At 40.1% G+C, this 16,773-nt stretch overlaps 1 protein-coding gene across 6 annotated transcripts in view; it reads left to right on the top strand.

Moving 5' to 3' along the window:
- The window catches only part of LOC306827321 (cytolytic toxin-alpha-like), an 83,363-nt gene extending 69,025 nt beyond the window's left edge, over positions 1-14,338 (top strand). Inside the window, exons 5-9 of one of the 6 annotated variants that reach the window (XM_079349041.1) lie at positions 351-1,630; positions 3,591-3,917; positions 6,023-6,149; positions 7,094-8,812; positions 12,337-14,338. In XM_079349041.1, the coding sequence (XP_079205167.1) occupies positions 6,050-6,149; positions 7,094-8,812; positions 12,337-13,271 (2,754 nt within the window). In that variant the 5' untranslated portion in view covers positions 351-1,630; positions 3,591-3,917; positions 6,023-6,049 and the 3' untranslated portion in view covers positions 13,272-14,338. Of the gene's footprint in view, positions 1-350; positions 1,631-3,590; positions 3,918-6,022; positions 6,150-7,093; positions 8,813-12,336 lie in introns of those variants that run through there. The other 5 variants (XM_079349040.1, XM_079349044.1, XM_079349042.1 and 2 more) reach the window with 5 other exon arrangements.
- The last annotated feature ends 2,435 nt before the right edge of the window (positions 14,339-16,773 follow it).

The following is a 16,773-nucleotide window of genomic DNA, read 5'->3' on the forward strand; positions in this document are numbered from 1 at the left end:
ATTTAAATATGTCCTACAGTCACCATGTGGCATAAAGATACAGAATAAACACCTGATTCATCATTAAACACATTTTTTTCCCTGAGAGATTAAAAGATTCACATCTGTATTGATACAGTATATGAAATAGCCTATTTGCAGTATAAAACAGTTGATTTAATCTTTATCTTTTATAACTTTGTGTGGTTTCTTACTGTATGATCTAAATTATAAACTAAAGTATGTTAAACAAAAAGGCATAAAGGCAAAACAAACTATCAAAAATTGTCAAAATGTGATTTATTAGAATTATGAGCACTATAGTGATGCTTGTAGCGCTGCTGCTAAACTTAATTAGAAATCAACACCAGCAACATCAGAAAAATAGAAGTGAAAAAGATAAATACCAAATGGAAACGCAGGAGTCGGTGATGCTACAACACCAGATCCAGACAATGACGATGATGATGCCCAACAAACAGGTAAACTAACTTCATTTTACATTTAAATGTACTTGTTAATACTGCTTATTTGTGCCTCTAATAAGAGCTGTAATGTGACACAATATTTTTACCTGTACTGTAAATATTATTTATATTGAAACTGTTTTTGACGAGGAGAAATTGTGATCAAAGCTAAACTGTAACATCATGTGAACGGTCCTGAGTTATACTGAGAGATGTTCTTAATTTGTATATTCAGTGAGTTACCCAGAACTTCCACCAGATATGTAGAGCGTGCTGTAATTATAGATTACTGTACAGTCTGGACAGCGTATGATAATACGATGTATGTGGTATAAATCTGAATAACAAAGAACATACAGTCATTGATCTGAACAGCCAAAGCCAAACCTGCTTGATCTGTTCTGTGATTCATTGCTGTGCTCCAGCATCCAACAACAATAAGCTTTGTGTATCTGCTACAGGTGGCTGCGGACTGACAGAGCTGAGACGCTGCACAGCAGAGCCAGTGAAAGCCAAGCGACAACCTTCAGTCTGGAACAAATGAGATCAATGCAGGTCGACACTCAGGCTTCAAACATGAATATTTACAGTCTATGGTGAAGGCACACACTTTGAATAAAGTAGAACCCTTCCAGCTCTGCTGTGTTAATGGAGCGATGACGGATCAAACACGTATCTGGTCGGATTTAGGGCCGAGTATTAGGAACAGCTCTGAGTAAAACCCAGTACAGCTCATCACCATCACAGCGGAGACTCCAAAGTGACCCTGATAAAAGATACGACCTATCTAACAGTTTCTCTAATGAAATGAATGAATACTCATTTCATTATGTTTTCTCAATCTGTCATTCAAACTTTTTGTATTTTAAAGGTTGGCAAACCTGGAGCATGAACTAATGCATACATAGACTTTGAATCCTTGGATCAATGAGTCCAGAATTGCTTTAAATCGAAAATCAATTCTGAATCGAATCCTTACCCCAAGAGTGAAATTGAATGGAATTGATGTTCAGAGGCCTTTGACCAGACTATCGCCTTTCAAGTCCAAGGACAAGGATCACAGCTATGGATATTACCTGGAGTACAGCACTCGGATACTTCTTCCATTTGCATACAGTTTGATACACTACAGGGGACAGAGAGAGACTCTGTCCATTACCACTGAGCTCTGAGCTACTTTACAGGTAGGTTACGATGATTTAATATGATTTCAAATTTTATTTAGGACATTTAAAGATCTCCTATGTTCACCTAGTGGATATAATGATACAGAATAAACACCTAATTTATTATGAAATGTATTTTTCTTCTTGAGAGATGAAAATATTCACGTCTATATTGATTAATGAAATATCTGCTGTATGAAACGGTTTATTTAACTTGGACTACTTTTTGTTTCTTACTGTAATAACTGACACTGTAATATTGACAGATTTTTCTGTGAGCACATTTTGTTTACATTTGTATTTTGCTGTATTGTTGCATATATTTTGAGAACAAAGGTAAGTACACTGTACAACTCCCAATTCAATTTAACGCAGATCTCTGAGATCTTCCTCAGGAAAATGTGGTGAAATCAATAAAAGTCATTATCACCTGTTAAACAACCCAAAACATGTCCTATAAATAAAACCACCACAAGAGGGTGCCATATACCTCTGGAAGCAGGGGCTCATTGGACATGCACTAAGACCTCCAGACCTGGCAGAGATTTATAAATGATATCTAATTAATACACAGATGTAGTCCGGGTCTGGACATGACAGAGTTCTACACTCACAAGACAAACAAGTCTATACTCAGGTCTCTGTAAAGACAGCATGGTGACAGTCTGTGTGAGAGAAACATACAAAAGAGAAAAAGGAAGTCTGAGGAGAGAAAACTGTAAATCCATTCACAGACACAAAAAGAGAGAGCTCTATGATTGGAGAAATGTAATTTTATTAAGTGTTGATTCCAGTGCAGTTTAGAGAGACAGTTACAACAATGAGTGGAGCGGAGTGGACAGTTTGTGATCCACTTTTCAGTGGTAAGACGTTTAAACAATCATATTGGATCGTATTATCATCATATCTAAACCCATTAACGTGAATTAAAGCATGTTAGTGGATTATCCCTCACTAAATTAGTAGATTAAGGGATCATTAGCGAATAACAGATGAGGCTAGAATATTCTAACAGTACTGGATGTGTTGCGAGAGTGCGGGGATCTCGGCTCAGCAGTTGGCGTTTTTAGGAATTATTTTAATATTCTAGTTTGTTGCTCTTATGTACTACTTGACCTTGAAACCTCGACCCTGCCTCCCTTTGATTGCTTGGTCTGGGCCGAGTGTGAATCTCGTCAGGAGGACCAATAACTGCCTTCCATAAAGACATTGCTGCTGCCTTGAACTAGAACATCACTATTGGTTATTAGGAGCGGTTAAAGAAATCCACAGTTTATTCAGCTTTTATACCTTTAAAGTTATTGAGTTATTACAGTGTTGAAGTCATTCCCCTCTATGGTCAGATCATAGGCTGTTAATACTGGAAAGGCCTCCTTCGCAGCCGTTACCTGGAGGGGACTCTCCTTGGGTCTCTCACACCCTAGTGGGTCCTAACCACTTTAAAGCAGAGTGTCCCTCCCCAGTCTATGTTTCCTCTCTGGTATTGGAACAATGGGGACAAAAAGCTTCTTACCTTAGTCTTCTGTCCCTTTGGTCCGTCGTGGTCCAACAAGAGGAAAATATAAGATCTAAAAGGAAAAGGGTTTTTGTTGGAAAGTCCTTACAATGGAAGGTTTCCTTTTATTTTATAATAACACAATTGATTAAACACAGAGATTACAAAATAAAACAAATCCTACAAAAGAGTGCTATTCTCACAATGAGTGACTAGAGCTCAATAAAAGAGAATATAAGTCAGCTGATCACAGGTGCAGAACAAGTGTAGAGCAAAATTCAAGTCCCAAAGAGGAAGAAAACTGCTTCACTGGTGTTCTTACCAACATCACCTGAATAACACTCACCAGCCAACCCCAACATTACAGCCCTGATCCTCACCTACAGGCTCTGACCTTTTCACTTTGGAAAGATTTACGTAACAAAATGCAAACCATTTCTGAGAAATCAGCTGGTGTCTCGTCTTTTATTATACTGATTAAAGATCAGGTGGAGTTTGATCCTCAGAGCCAATAAAAGGACAGAAATCGTAAAACAGCTTCAGAGGATCGCACACCTTTCTACTGTAAGTACACTGATGTGTTTCTTTTTTGTGTCTCTAAGTTCCACACAGAGCAGAATAAGTAGAGTTAAACTGTTGTAATGAACCAAATATCGTGTTTTCAGGTTCCATTAAGTTTGCCTTTTCTTCTCTCTGCAGGTCCAGAGTTGCGATAGCTTTCTGATGCACAAAAGTTTGTTGAACATCTGTTGGAGCTGCACGGACCTTTGAGGGCGCAGCCGGCCTCAGAAATACTGCTTCAACAGAAAGGTAGGTGTCGATCAAGTTACAGAAATCCCTGATTTCCTACAGGTCAGCTGTTGGCCCAATCAAACCTTAGATAGTTCTTGTGTTGGGCTTTAACATTTTAGATTTGTAATGTAAATACTCCTGAATGTCTGCTGCATTTTCTTTCGATTAAATGACGTCATGTTGTTTTCCATTCAAACATCTGTGAGATTGTGTCTGCTAAATCCAAATGTCTCATTCTTATCAATGTTAGATTTTAGGCAAACCACACCTTATGTCTTCAAAGCAATTTAGTGAGCAAACTACACTTAAGAATCAGTTTAAGTGACAAGAAGATATAACTGAGTGTCATCTGCGTAAAGTTAAATGATCTGTTTATACTTCTTTAGTGACCAAGAAGACAATCCAAGTTAGAAAGTATGTGTGTCAGATTTACTGTCTTCAAGCTCCCTGGCTGTTGTCTGACAATGATTTAGGAAGACTTGTCCATGTTCATGCACAGTGGCTGACTTTAGGTTTTAACAAAAAGATTAACTGAGGTGATATCTGAAGGGTCCCTAGATTGCATGTCATCCAATGTTACACCTGTTGCTCAAATCAGGACATGTTTCCTGTGTGCCACCAAATCCTGCTGAATTATACTGACACAACAACTAGAAACCAGAACAATAAGAAATCTGGATTTATATGTGGATATCTGTTTGCTGAAATAATCAGACCTCCACACCCTTCTTATCTGTGTTCTAACAGATAACTGTTCTTATCCCTTGTCTAGTTACATATTAAAGTTAATGACACTGTATGGCATCAGGACAAAGGAGAGTCAATAAACAGTTATTGTCACACCTTGCACATAGGTCAAAATCCAGACACTCCTTTTTGTGTTGATAATTTAGCAGCCATATAAATTAATTGGTGCTGTTCATTCTCCAGTTCTCAATCCTCATACAGCCCATCAAATTTAATCAGCAGTTCCAATGAAGTAGTTTGTCTTCATCCTCGCTGTCTGTGTATTTCTCTTCATCCTGTCTGTTTCTGTATTTTCTGTAAGACACCTTTGACTTTTGACCTTTGACTTCTGGTTCAGAGATGACTGATCCCACCAACTGAGCGACATCCGCACGCTCTGGCTCACTTTTACTCAAAGTTATTAGTAAAGGCTCAAATACACTTGCTGTTGAACTTCACATACATGTAAACAAACGGCTGCGTCGAGAAAATTAACGTTCACATACTTGCAGTTGCACAACGTCTGTTACCTCTAGAGGGAGCTCACAAGGGAACACAACATCAGACCGTGTCAAACACAGAAGTAGAAAACATTGATTTGCATAAGTAAACAAACACGTCTGATTACCGGTGGACAAAACAAGCCATCATCACTGTCCTTACTCCGTTTATCCATCATTTTCCACCGAGCACGGATGTAACGTTCTCAAACTTGTTTCTAAAAGCTTCCACGTCGACTTATGAACAAACAATCTCTCAACAGTTATTGAGGCACGCATGTTTGTTGCTGTTTAACAACAACAAAACATCATGCAGATGTGGGTAGTTAAGGACTTTATCGATTAAGTTGGTTTCCAAACTTTTCACCATTGTTGTGTACAGTTCTCTGGTGTTTCTTGTCACCATACAGCTCTACTCTTCCCCGAGGGGTTTTATGCATCTTGCAGACACGTAGTGTTAATTACTGAGGAAATGCACAACCAAAGCTCCATTATAATGAATGATTTTGGCAGTTTTCTTGATTCTAGTTGTTATGTCTCTATGTGGCAGCTTTGTAAATCTTTGTGGTCATCCTCCGTGTCTTTTCATTCATTTATTGCTGTCTCAGCGTCCTGCTTGAATTAAAAGAGCACAGGCAGCGTTTCAGTACATTTGCTAATGTGGGTCAGGTTGTTTCTAAAGAGTCTTTAGATGTTTTGAACTTTCCCAGAATGAGCGTTACTTCTTGCTGATGATCTGCTTGACAAACATTGTTTTAAGATCTCTGTGAAAAAAACGTGTGATATATAGATGTTTTTCATATATCGGCCACCTCGAGTCATGAAATAGATTTCCACTTGAAATGGTCCAATAAGATCTGTGCTGTGGTGATTAAAAAAAAAACTATTTTCCTGTAGTGTATTTTGTGCAGTTAAGACCAAGGAATGGCCTCTGAAGCCGGTGAGACGATGGAGGTGGCGGCTCTCGGTCGGCCTTTCAGCCTCGGGATGTTGTACGACTGCCGCAAAGACTTACTCGTGCCTGGTACTGTAGACTGAGATTTAAATTATATAATGATTAAATAATAACATCCAATAACATTTCCATGTATGTTGTCCCAGTGTTTCCCTTAAATACAGTATATAGTTCTGGCGGGGGGGGGAACCATCCAGACACTTAAAGGATGGTGTTCATGTTTTTCTTTTAATGACAGCAGCCAATATAACAACTGAATAATTATTTTATAGTGAAATTTCCTGTCCAGCTTAGCTTTTGTTGCTTTATCTCTCGTATCTGAGCGCCCCTGAATGCATCATGCCCACAGTGCATCCCCAGAGTGACAGCAGAGTGACACACACAGAAAAGTCTGAAGTCAACTAAGAGGACGACTGTATTATTTGATGGTTGTTACGCTCTTAATATTACTGCATGGGCATCAGTGAGACACAACTTGACACACAACTCAAACTCCTGCCTCATTGGCTCTTTATATTTTCTATGTTTTGCTCTCGTCTGCTGGTGAATCTGCTCACCTGTGTGCGTGTATCAGGGTGAAACTCCTCCTTACACGATGCAGAGAGCAGAGGATAATTGTAAACATGTGACCATGTAGAGACAGATGTAAGCTAGCTCTAAGCTAACTGGTGCAATACATCAAATGGCAACATTTAGGTTTAATATTGTATATGGTCCCTTTGACAAATGAAAGTTAACTCAATCAATCAACACAAGGATATTTAGTTTGTTTAATAAAAGGACAAGGTACAGACCTGTTATATAGGAAAGGTATTCTTAAAACTTCTGTTTTGATCTGATGCTATATAGAAAGTAAAATTAAACAAAATTAAGTTGACCATCAAAGGGGGTCTGGGGGGGACATTGTTGACGTTGGCCACTAATATAATGGTTGGGGAAACACTGGGTCATAACTGCTTGTCCTGTTATACTGTCCTAAAAGCTGAACTTGATTATTGCTTCTTCTTTTGCAGGAATCACCCTGTGGGACCGTGGTGACCTGATGAAGGATGTTGGAGAACGACCACAGAAATATAATGAATTTGAGATAGTTGCCTCTGAATCTATTGAGGATAAATCCTCTGCACTCGATGTTAAAGCATCACTGAAGGCAAGTTTCTTGGGGGGACTTGTAGAGGTTGGTGGATCAGCCAAATACATGAACAACAGCAAGACTTCCAAAAACCAAGCCAGAGTAACACTGAAGTACAAAGCAACTACAAAGGTCAGGGAACTGTCGATGAATCATCTTGGAACAGGAAATATGAAGCACCAGAATGTTTTTGAGAAAGGTTTAGCAACACATGTAGTCACAGCGATTCTTTATGGGGCACAAGCCTTCTTTGTCTTTGACCGTGAAGTTTCTCAAAAAGAAGATCAACAACACATTGAGGGAAACTTGAAGCTAGCGATCAAGAAACTTCCTTTTCTTTCTATCGAGGGTGACGGTTCACTGAAAATGGATGAACAGGACAAAGCTAGTGTTGACAAGTTCTCCTGCAGTTTCTTTGGAGACTTTTCTCTTGAGAAAACTCCAACATCTTTCCAGGAAGCAGTACAAGTCTACCAAAGTCTGCCTAAACTGCTGGGAGCCAATGGAGAAAACGCAGTACCAGTAAAGGTCTGGCTGCTGCCTCTGACAATGTTAGATTCTACTGCTGCTAAACTTGTACGTCAGATAAGTGAAGGTTTAGTTCAAGAATCACAGAGTGTCCTGGAGGACCTCAGTGAGCTGGAAATGAGGTGTAACGATGCACTGAGAACCACCACAGCACAGCAGTTCCCACAGATCAGCAAAAAGATTAAAACTTTTAAAAGTAGGTGCTCTGAGTTCAAACTAGAATTCCAACAAACTCTGGCAAAGAAACTTCCATCGATCCGAGGAGGAGGAGAAGAGGAGGCTGTGCTCGCAGATGTCCTGAGGAAAATACATTCTTCTCCATTCAACAGTGAAAACCTGAATGAGTGGATGGATTGTAAAGAGACAGAGATCGACACATTATTGTCTTTAACAGAGATGATGAAGAACACAAAGGTTGTAACATCTGAGAATGACCTTTACAAAGAAAGTCGAAGAACAGAGCATGCTGTGTGTTTTGTTTTCACCTCACTGGGAATCAATGAACCGTACCTCTCAGCTTTGTCAGATTACTTAAGACAAAAACCAGAAAACCCTGAAGATCCACAGACTCAGGATATAGAGAAGGAACAATGGTATGCTTCTACAGAAGTAGCAGATGTCATGTGGGAAAAAGCAGAAGTGTTCAGTGACTTTGCAGAGGCCAACCAGGAGAACAAGAACATTAAGTTCATGGCAGTGGGAATAACAAATGAGAAACAGGAAGGTTTGAGCATCTACCTTTATAAAAAAAACCGTCTTGTCACAAAGAACTTTGAGCCGCCTTCAAAGCCTGAAACAGTCACAGTCAGAGACGTAAACCACAACAGTGTGAGACTGAAGATTGATCCACCAAAGTTTGGATCAGAGAGCGTCACCTCCTACTCTGTTGAGTTCTGTGTCAGTGGAGAGGAAGGATGGAAACAACAGACAGCATCAAAACCTGGAGAGGTCACAGTGGGTGATCTGAGTCCAAACACAGAGTATATGATCAGGTGCAGAGCAGTGACCTCTGTAGGTGTTGGACCAGCCAATCAGGTCAGCGGAGCCATTAAAACCTCTGGACCTCCTGAAGGTAAACCAAGTGTGAATGATCCTATTGTATCCCTTAATAGTGTTTTCATTCTTCCGCCACTCTGCAGTCATTTTTTGAGTGACTGAACGTGAACAAAAACTCACCAAAATGGTCAAGGTCATCGGCTCCGGTGAAAAATTTTATATTTTTGTATATTTGTAAAATGCTGAAATGCATGTCTGCCATGCTGAATTCAAAAATCACCCAAATTGGTGATGCACAATCCAGGGTCTGCCTTGAACATATCCATGCTTCAAATTTCTGTATTACTCACAGCGCCATCTGTTGACAGTAGGAAGTCACTGCTTCTGAATTAGCACTAGCTACAGCTACAAAGTACATTGTATCCTCCTCTAAACGGGTGTGGACCGTCCTAACACTGAGGCCATACGACCATTTCAAGCTCAAACGTCAAACACTTTCCCCATACAGACGTGTCGTTCTCTGCAAACAGGAAGTACTTTTTTGAGGGGCTTAATATAGTCGTAGACTCACCAAACGTCACACACATGATCATGTGGGTATAATAAGTGGGTGTGGCTAAATGGCTCAGTGGCATTTTTTATGCACATTTAACTATGTCAGGACCTTCATAAAATCCCTCACAATGAAAGTCAAAACATTACAGGAAGTCCACCAATTTTTTTTGAATGCAAGAAAAATGCTTCAAATTAGCGTTTCACAGGTTACCTATTTGAACCAACTTGTCTGAGGGGTTCAGTCGATGATCATAAACTCAGCATCAGTGTGTTCGAGACATGTTGAAGATCTCAACTTGTGCTCTTCACGTTATTTCATCAAATCAATCAATCAATCAATCAATCAATCTTTATTTATATAGCGTCAATTCATAACAGGCGTTATCTCGAGACACTTTACAAAAGCAGGTAAAGGACCTTACTGTTTGTCTGTTAACATTAACAAAAGAGCAGGTAACAAGACCATGCTCATTGTTATGTTTACAAAAAGCAGGTAAAGGACCTTACTGATGGATATATTACAAGAGCCCAGCTTAATCCGTCATAGCGTGGCAAGAAAAAACTTCCTCTTAACAGGCAGAAATCTTCAGCAGACCCGGGCTCATGACGGAACAGCCATCTGCTAAACTGTGCTGGGCTTGGGCAAAGGGCATGGCCACAGCGGTCAAACTTTTATGTCTCGGCGTACCCCTTTTAACCTTTCCAAAATGCCTCCCCAGGGAGGTTTTTATGTCCTACATACATGACAATGTTTATGAGTTAACCATGTCAGCACCTACATAAAATCTTCTTACACCTATATTCAAAACCTTATAGGAAGTCTGCCATATTTTTTGAATACAAGAAAAATGCTTCAAATTCAGGTTTCACAGGATACTTATTTGAGTGTATTTCCCTGAGGCACACTATCAGATCATCACAAACTTGTTTTCAGTCTGTTCTTGACATGTTTACGATCCAAAGTTATGTGAAACCAAGATTCTTCATTAAAGGGCGTGGCCACAGCATACCGTCAAACGTTGATGTCTCAGTGTACACTAATGAAATTCTTTCAAAGGCCCCCCCTCAAGAGATTTTATTCTGACATGTATGAACATTTTTAGATATGCTAACCATGTCAGGACCTACATAAAATCCTCTGACACCCATATTCAAAACCCAACAGGAAGTCCGCCATCATTTTTTGAATGTATAAAAAAATGACCCAATTTTGCATTTTCAGGCTTCCTATTTGAACTTCCCAGAGACTCTGCTCATCCGATCATCACAAACTCATAGTCAGTGTGTTCTAGACATGTTTACGATCCCACATTGTGCTCTGTGCGATTCTACACAAAAGGGCGTGGCCTTGGTGTACTGTTAAACTTTCACTTTTACACAAATTAAACTGTAAGGCCTCGCTGTTGGACTCCTGCGGTCACAACACACCCCAACATGCACGGCGTGCTTCAGGCCCTTCATCACTGTTTACAGTTCTAATTGTATCTGCCTTCTCATCGTCCTCCTCACTCCACTCAGCTCACAGAAATCAACAAACTACAAACTCATCACATGATCTCAGTTTTCACCTGCACAGCCAGAGGCCGCCTTCCACACATTTCCATCCGTCCTCAGAGCTCTCACAGGCGAACACACTCAGCGCACACTCCTGCTGTCAGGCAGAATGAGACACACAGACTCTGACGTGTCTGACCTCTGACCTCCTCTGGACATAATATGCTGATAAACATCCAGTGTTTCAGGGGCGATGTTGATGCTTGTTTGTGTACGTACAAGGACATAGGACGAGCGAGCAGCAGGTCACTGGTGCAGTTCACCTGACGGCCATGTGGTGTCACTACAAACGCAGTATTTTTGAACGTTACTTATGGCACCTTTAAATTATAACAGAATTTAGTTTGTAGGTGTAGATTTAATAAGGAAATATTGCAAAAATCTGGGAATAAATTCCTTACCAATAGATTTCTTCACAAACGTGGTGTCTTATAAAGGTGTCTTATAAGACATAAAAACATTTAAATCCAACTCCTGCAGGAAAATCTGTGAGAACGGCTCAAAGTTGGGGTACCTGGAATAGTACCTTATTGGTACTATAAAGTTATTGATGAAAATTTAAAAATTTGCTTTTGGTAGCTTGTTGAGGGGTCAAACTAGAGGTTCTTTGGGATTCTGAATCCCCTGCAATTTGCATTTGTTTTCCAAAAAAAACAACTCCTTGGTGGAGAAATGGCCACGCCCACTTTTACATGTAAATTTACAGAAGCTCTATATGTTGATTTTAATATTTCGAATCCTAGTTGAAAAATATACTGAACCACAATGCTTAATGTATCATGGGTCCAGGTCTGAGAGGTCTGAACGTAATAGAGGTCTGAACGTAATAGAGAGGTTCTTAAAACGAAAAAAATTATGACAGCAACGGGGGCAGCGCAACACAAAACAGAATGCTCTTTTTACTGGGTGAAGGTGTCCAGGTAGGGGGGATGGTTTCAGAGAAGGCTGTGTGCGGCGAGGAGAAATACACACGTAAACAATCAGCTGTGTTACAGTCAATGCTTTAAACACGGGAAGTGACGATTCTTTCACCCAATCAGAGGACTGCAGTGTTTAGCTCCACCTTTTCAGGTCGGCTCCACATTCTTTGCACCCGACGGTCCCAAAAAGTGGGACGGTAAGGATCGGTTATTTGGGAATCTTTCACGGGATTAGTCTATGGAAACGCCGCAAAGAGACGAACTAGGGGCGGCTGTGCTCAGTGGGTAGAGTCATTGTCTCTCAACCTGAAGGTTGAGGGTTTGATCCCCTACTGCGAGCAACATGTCCGATGTGTCCTTGGGCTAGACACTTAACCCTGAATTGCTCCCCCTGCTCAGTTAGGGTGTGTGCAGTTCGCTGCTCCTGTGGTCGGACGCTTGGTGCGCTAATTACCCCATGGGGACAAATAGAGTTTAAAAAAAAAAAAAAAAAAAGAACTGAACAATTGGATAAGATCTGGTATTCAAAACCTGGCATTTAATGTTCCTTCTTTATCTTTCATCCAATCAGGACCAACCATTTACAATAATGAAGAGATCCGAATCGTGATGGTGGGGAAGAGCGGAGTTGGGAAGAGCTCATCAGGAAACAACATCCTGGGAAAGAAAGTATTTGACATCTCCTCTGTGACCGAGCAGTGCTCTAAGGAGTCTCGAGAGGTGCACGGACAGAAGGTTTCTGTCATAGACACTCCAGAGCTGTTTAACACCGATACTGGTGAAAAGAGGACACGTAAAAATATCGCCCAGTGTATTATTTATGCTTCTCCTGGACCCCATGTCTTTCTGATTGTCATCGACCTGGAAGAAGAAGAAGAAGATGACGACGATGAGGTTGAAAAAGAAGATGACGACGATGAGGTTGAAGAAGAAGAAGATGACAACGATGAGGTTGAAAAAGAAGATGACGACGACGACGAAGAAGACGAAGATGACGACGACGAAGATGACGACGACGAAGATGACGACGAAGATGACGATGAAGATGACGACGAAGATGACGATGAAGATGACGACGACGAAGATGATGACGACGATGATGACGAAGACGAAGATGACGACGACGAAGATGACGAAAAGAAGTCGGTGGAGGAGATTCAGAAAATCTTTGGAGAGGACGCAGATAAATACTGCATGATTCTCTTTACCCATGGTGACCTGCTTGAAGATAAACCTATTGAGGAGTTCTTGAGTAAAAACAGAAACCTGCAGGAGCTTATAGCCAAATGTAAGGGCCAGTACCACGTTTTTAACAACAGGCTCTCTGATCACTCTCAGAGGAGAGCGCTGCTCAAAAAGATCAGAAAAATCAAAGAAAAGAATGGAGGAAACCATTACACCAATGAGTTGTTTCAGATCACAAAGAGGAAGAAGTTTGAAAATGGTAAAGATAAGAAAGAACAAATGCGGAAAGATCGGGAAGAACTGGAGAGGAAAATAAAATAAAAATTATGAGCAACAATGAAAGAAAACATGCAGAAGGAGAAAAACCTCAAAGAAAGTTCTGCAAAGAGAAAGTGAGGAAGAAAGAAAAGCAGTGCAGGAAGAAGAGGAAAAGGAGGCTGGAAGAGCAGCAGAGAAGAGCCCTTCAATGATCTCAGAGAGTGCTTCTTATTGGTTCTTCATTTTCAGTCCTAAACAATAACTCCAGCTCATTATATCTGACCTGATGTTCATTATAATGTCAGTGTTTCAAACTCATCTGTTCTTTCTTTGACTGCTCTCATCTTTAGTTAAAAACAGTTTGAGCTCAAAACTGACTAAATCATTATCTTCCTGTGGCTGTTTCACAATAAAAGTCCCTCAGTGTTCCACCTGTTTGTGAAACAGCAGCAATAGAAAAGGTTCACGTCATACAGTACGCTACTGCATGGATCTAAACCAGGGGGGTCCAAAGTGCGGCCCGCGGACCGTTGTGGCCCTTGAGGGGATTTTTTGTGGTCCACGACTTCAGTGGAATAATCAGAAGATTTCGGCCCTTTAGCCTAATTCAGATTGATTTATTGTGTTATTTTTCTTTCTCATGTTAGCGAGGGCTGCAAAATGTTCCTCAAATAAAAAATGTTCACTCTTTCCTTTTTTTCCAAAGCTTTCAATATTTTCCACATTTAATTGTAAACTGTGTTAAACGATCAGAATAGTTGTGAAATTGTTGATTTTTTTTATACGTGTATTTTTTATCATTTAATCCATGTATGATATAATCATATCTGCTATTCATTGCCTTTACACGTACCATTTATCATGCATACGTTTATTAGCTGCCTTTGACCCTGTGAGATGAGTGCACCATGTCCTGAGCAAAACCACAAACCAACTTGCTCATGTGAGTGGAAGACGCCTCAGTTTGAACTTTGAAAAGGTGATACGACCTCGAGTGCTTCTGAGAGTTCAGATGCTGTTGAAACCTTTGAAAAAATGTAAAGTGTCCAAACAAGTCTGAGATTCAAAGAGATTAAGAGCTGCACTGGTGTCTTCATGAAAGAATTAAAGGAATCTTTTTTCAGTCATAATTTGTCTTCAGTCTCATTTTGTAAAATAAATCGTGAGAGAATCGTATCGTGAATCGTATCGTGTGGGGAGTTGAGTGAATTGTTACATCCTGAACACTTACTTTAACCTGAGCTGGGACAGCAGGCTGAAGTCTTCCTTTGTGACCACAGGCAGAGTTCAGATGTTACATCCAAAGTCTGCGTCTCTTTCAGGCCTTTGAACTCGTCCTCAACCCAGAGAGCATCATCGTCCTCGTCCCACAGAGAACAATTTATTCCTAGAAAACAGACGCACATCATTTCAAATCAAGCCATCATCACTTGTGCTCGTGTGCTGCATCTACTGCATATTGTTCCAGGTTAGTAAATGTCAAAGACACAAAAGAAACTCCCTCAGCTGTCCACAGGTCGTCCTGAGTGGAGGGACTGACCAGAGGAAGGGGAGAGGGACGAACACTGGGACCAGTCTAAACAGAAAGCAAAAAATAAAGTTACAGTTATTTAAATAAACCTTCCTGATGAATCATCACAAGGGCAGCTTATGTCTCAAACTAGTGCTGCACATTAAACTGCATTTAATGTTCCAACCTCCATCTTTAATATCATGGGCTGATATTTATCTTTCCACCTCAAGGCTCCGTAATATATGAACATTTCACGAGACTGAAAGCAACATGACTTCATAGATTTAACTGATTCTTTCTCACATGTTTCATCATCTATTAAATTCTCCTTTTGAACTGACAGCTAACGTTAGAAAGCTAACCTCACACATCTCCATCTTTCACTCTGACACTTTACTGTAAATATGGAGTCGCTGTGTCATTTATATCAACTAAATATATGCTAACATCGTCACAGCAGCTAACATGCTACATGAACTTAGCGTAGGTGTTTATAAAGCTGAACGCTAAACATGAAGATTTCACAAAGACAAATGAAAAGATGGCAGCCTAACAGTTAAACAGCAGAAGAGTCTGAATGACCAATAATAAGGAGCACTGTGACAACATGAAGGTATGACTGTCTGTTAGACAGTGTGAATACACTAAACAACATTCAGTCTGTTTAAATGATTTAACCATTAGATATAAGTGTATGCTTACCTGATATGAAGACATGTGGAGTCCAACAGTTTGACACACGATGGTTTCCCGCTCAACTTTAAATCAACGTCTTTTCAACTTGTTTGTATAAAAGGCTAAACTACAACTACTACTGAAAGACCAACTACGTCTCCTCCTCATTTCCTCTGTATCCTGACAGATACACCATCCTGTTTCAAACATTTAAAGACTTAGCTGTGCCTTATTAACTCTCAAACATTGTTTTATTTATATATTTCTGAACACCTTTAAAGGGGGAAAGAAAATACTGTGGACCACATGAGAAACCAGAGATGCTCTAGCTTAAAGTTCGTCTAATTAGCATGTACAAACAAAGTGCTGTATGTCAAATAAAAGGTTTCAAAAGCTTTAAGCGAACAGTTAACATGTTATTAAAAGGTCTGTGAGCCTAACAGAGTATAGTATTAACCATCATTTAGCATTTATTACCGTGTTTTAACACTGTAGTAACTGAAGCACAGCTAAACACTCACCTCTCCTCCGCGGGGTCTCAGACAGTCTGAGGAGAACAGCGCGAAACTACAGTATGTGACGTCATCGCAACAGACCGCCAAAATAAAACAAGCTCCCAAATAAAAATGCAATAACACCTATAGTGACAACGTATTTTGTTCAGCTGGATAATCTTTACAGATGAACACCATTTATATGAATTGTAGATGATGAGCTGCACCTGGAGACCAGACCTGCTGCAAATCTAGACCGGGGGACCCAGGAGACAGGAGGAGCAGACAGAAAACAAACAACACACACAAGTGGGAGGGCACTAACTGAACCAAATCATGACACAGAGCAAAGAAATAATTATAATATCATTTCACCTTTTTTATGTCTACAGAAGAATATTTTGTTGTTTCAAAACACGAGAAAGAAAATCAATAAAAAAGAAAAGAAAATAATATAAACATGATTATAGTTTCATTATAAATTTTAAGGATAGGTGTGTGTTTGTGTATTTGTATGTTGGTGTGTGTGTGTGTGTGTGTGTGTGTGTGTGTGTGTTCGAGGGGGTTTGAAGCTGCTGCACGCTCTCTTATGGTCACAGCAGGTCACATAACATGCTGCAGTGATGGCACGTTGTTGGACTTCACCCAGCAGATTCACCAGTTTGTGTTCATTGTCTAATAACTGAATTTCTTTGTTTCAATTCTCTAAATTCACTTTTTTTTTTAACTCTCAAGGACTGTTTTCTCACAATCTGATTTTCACTCAACTAGTCGGCATATCAGAGCTCAGCACACAAATCTAACACATCCTGAAAATGAGATCACTTCCTCCTCCTCCTCCTCCTCCTCCTCCTCCTTCGTCTTGCTCTCACTCTGACAGACA

Source organism: Symphodus melops (assembly GCF_947650265.1).
Source record: "Symphodus melops genome assembly, chromosome: 7".
Taxonomy (NCBI): Eukaryota; Metazoa; Chordata; class Actinopteri; order Labriformes; family Labridae; genus Symphodus; species Symphodus melops.